Source organism: Macrobrachium rosenbergii, chromosome 15 (assembly GCF_040412425.1).
Source record: "Macrobrachium rosenbergii isolate ZJJX-2024 chromosome 15, ASM4041242v1, whole genome shotgun sequence".
In the NCBI taxonomy this organism is placed as follows: domain Eukaryota; kingdom Metazoa; phylum Arthropoda; class Malacostraca; order Decapoda; family Palaemonidae; genus Macrobrachium; species Macrobrachium rosenbergii.
The window spans coordinates 50,109,298-50,111,797 of record NC_089755.1 but is presented as its reverse complement, the minus strand read 5'-3'; the positions used below and the strand labels follow the sequence as shown (position 1 = coordinate 50,111,797).

Genomic DNA, 2,500 nt, shown 5'->3' with positions numbered 1-2,500 from the left:
CTTTGTACTGCAGTTTATCACGATCGTACTTACACACACATATATTGAGGTGGACAAACTTATAGCCGTAGATTTACAGAATAAAGAATGTATGTATAAATAATGGCATGTACAAATAAGAATGCACGTGTGTATGCGCATGTGTAAAAAATCACGAGATTTCGCAACTGACAAGCATGAAATATTTATGAGAATAAAATGGAAAACTTGATTCGAGCCATTACTTTCGTCTTATTCCAAGGTGTTGGCTTGGAATATATATAAATATGTATACATATATATATATTATATATATATATATATATATATATATATATATATATATATATATATATGTGTGTGTGTGTGTGTATATATGTGTGTATATATAGACATATATGTGTGTGTGCGTGGTATGTGTATAGACCCAAAACCAAAAAAGCGATGGGTACTTTTAACACACTCACCTCATATGCAGTATATATATATATGCACATACATACATACATACATACATACATACATACATTCATTCATCCATCCATCCATCCATCCACTCTCCCCTCAGCCTCAGCAAACATCCCTCATCTCACGGGGCATCGCCCACCACAACAAGAACAACAGAAAAAGAAGAAGCGACGCCTACCTCTTCATCCTCCCTGCCGTACCGGAAGGTGAGGACGAACTGCCCGAAGACCTTGCGGTCCTTGACGTAGTCGGCGTCCACGTAGAGGACTCCTCGGAGTGGCTGTATGCCGTCGTCCTTCATGCACAGCTCCCTCCTTTCGACGTAGACGGTGATCTTCCCGTTGGGTGCCGTCTTCTTGAATACCCTGCGGAGGCCGGAGAGACAGAAAGTGAGTGAGATGTTAGAAATATCCACAGGAAGAGGGACAATGGAAGCGAAGATTAAATATGTTATAAAGTATGATTTATAAAGTATGATTCTGGGTACGAGAGAGAGAGAGAGAGAGAGAGAGAGAGAGAGAGAGAGAGAGAGAGAGAGAAATGTTAGAAATATCCACAGGAAGTGGGATAATGGAAGCGAAGATTAAATAGGTTATAAAGTATGATTTTGGGTGCGAGAGAGAGAGAGAGAGAGAGAGAGAGAGAGAGAGAGAGAGAGAGAGAGAGAGAGAGAGAGATGATGTTAGAAATATCCACAGGAAGTGGGATAATGGAAGCGAAGATTAAATAGGTTATAAAGTATGATTTTGGGTGAGAGAGAGAGGGGGAGAGAAAGAGAATGTTAGAAATATCCATAGGAAGTGGGATAACGCAAGCAAAGATTGAATAGGTTATAAAGTATGATTTTGGGTACGAGAGAGAGAGAGAGAGAGAGAGAGAGAGAGAGAGAGAGAGAGAGAGAGAGAGAGAGAGAGGTGTTAGAAATATCTATGGGAATGGGATGATGCGAGCAAAGATTAATTAACTAAGTAACAAAAGTGTGTTTTTGGGTATTTTTTTTCTTTTTAATGCATATGTCAGGCCCTGGTATAAGCCTTGCTAACCAGAAGTCGTACTTATGGCCTCACTCCCCCCAGTAATCAATGATCCAGTTCTGATGACACTGACCTAACTCTATCTACGTAGTCGTTCCACAAGGATCTGTTCTCGCCCATATCCTTTTCCTTCTTGTCACAATGACTTCCCTCAAGTTATCTTCTGCATGACCCATTCACCTTCAGATAATTCTACTCTATGTAAAATCTCCTTTCCTTCTCAGCCATCTTTGAAAACTCCTTTTTAGTATCACCCTTGTCTGATGCTGCTAACTCTCACATCAAAAAGATAGTTGGTTTGAAGACTTACAATAAGGATTTTATGTTCATTTTGTTATTTCATACTCCTTCCTCCTTCGGAATAATATTTTATTTTGGAACGATACCAGGTAGCGGTAATAATATTTGATTTTGGAACGATACCAGGTAGCGTATCTGTATTTTGGGGTTACCAAGAATCATATCTTTGAAGGATCTCTTTGGGGGTCTTTCTAAGTCTGCCCCTTAGAGGTTGGATATGCTGCAAATACTTCTTAATCAGCAGCCCCTTTGCATTTAAGAGTGAGCGTTGTTCCCATAGCTGGGAGGTCTTCACGGACCTTATCTTCCTGACGGGGTAAAAACAATATATTTCCGTTTGATAATTGACCCAGCTCTTTTTTCAACTAAGATGAACGTACGTTCCATTGTTAAGCAGTTTCCCTCAGTGTTTTTTCTTTATTTTTTTTACAGGTATTACACTAGACATCACTTTCAAGAGCCATCTGATTATGTGACTCCTCCAATCACTCTTTAGGTTACACAATCATATACCTCCAGTGTAAACCAATTGGATCAATCTTAAATTCCATTCACATTCAAAAAGTGCAATTCTAAATGGTAAATCTATCCATTAAAACACTCTCCTTACGTGACCAACTTATTCAAGGCCGCCTTGCCCAGCTCGGTGTCCGTGCCGTCATAAAAATTCCTTCCAACATCATACCACAAACACTTACTCTATTTGACGCTGCCGATCG

General features: G+C 39.6%; 1 protein-coding gene across 4 annotated transcripts in view; it reads right to left on the bottom strand.

Annotated features, from left to right (window-relative positions):
• LOC136846677 (arrestin homolog) overlaps nucleotides 1-2,500 on the bottom strand; it is a 330,726-nt gene that overhangs the window by 174,868 nt on the left and 153,358 nt on the right. For 3 of the 4 annotated variants that reach the window (XR_010855482.1, XM_067117686.1, XM_067117685.1), the window contains exon 3: nucleotides 626-812. Coding sequence is in view for 3 of the 4 variants with exons in the window: in XM_067117686.1 (XP_066973787.1) it covers nucleotides 626-812 (187 nt within the window). In the remaining variant the exon portion in view is untranslated. Of the gene's footprint in view, nucleotides 1-624; nucleotides 813-2,500 lie in introns of all 4 variants that reach the window. The other variant, XM_067117684.1, reaches the window with a different exon arrangement.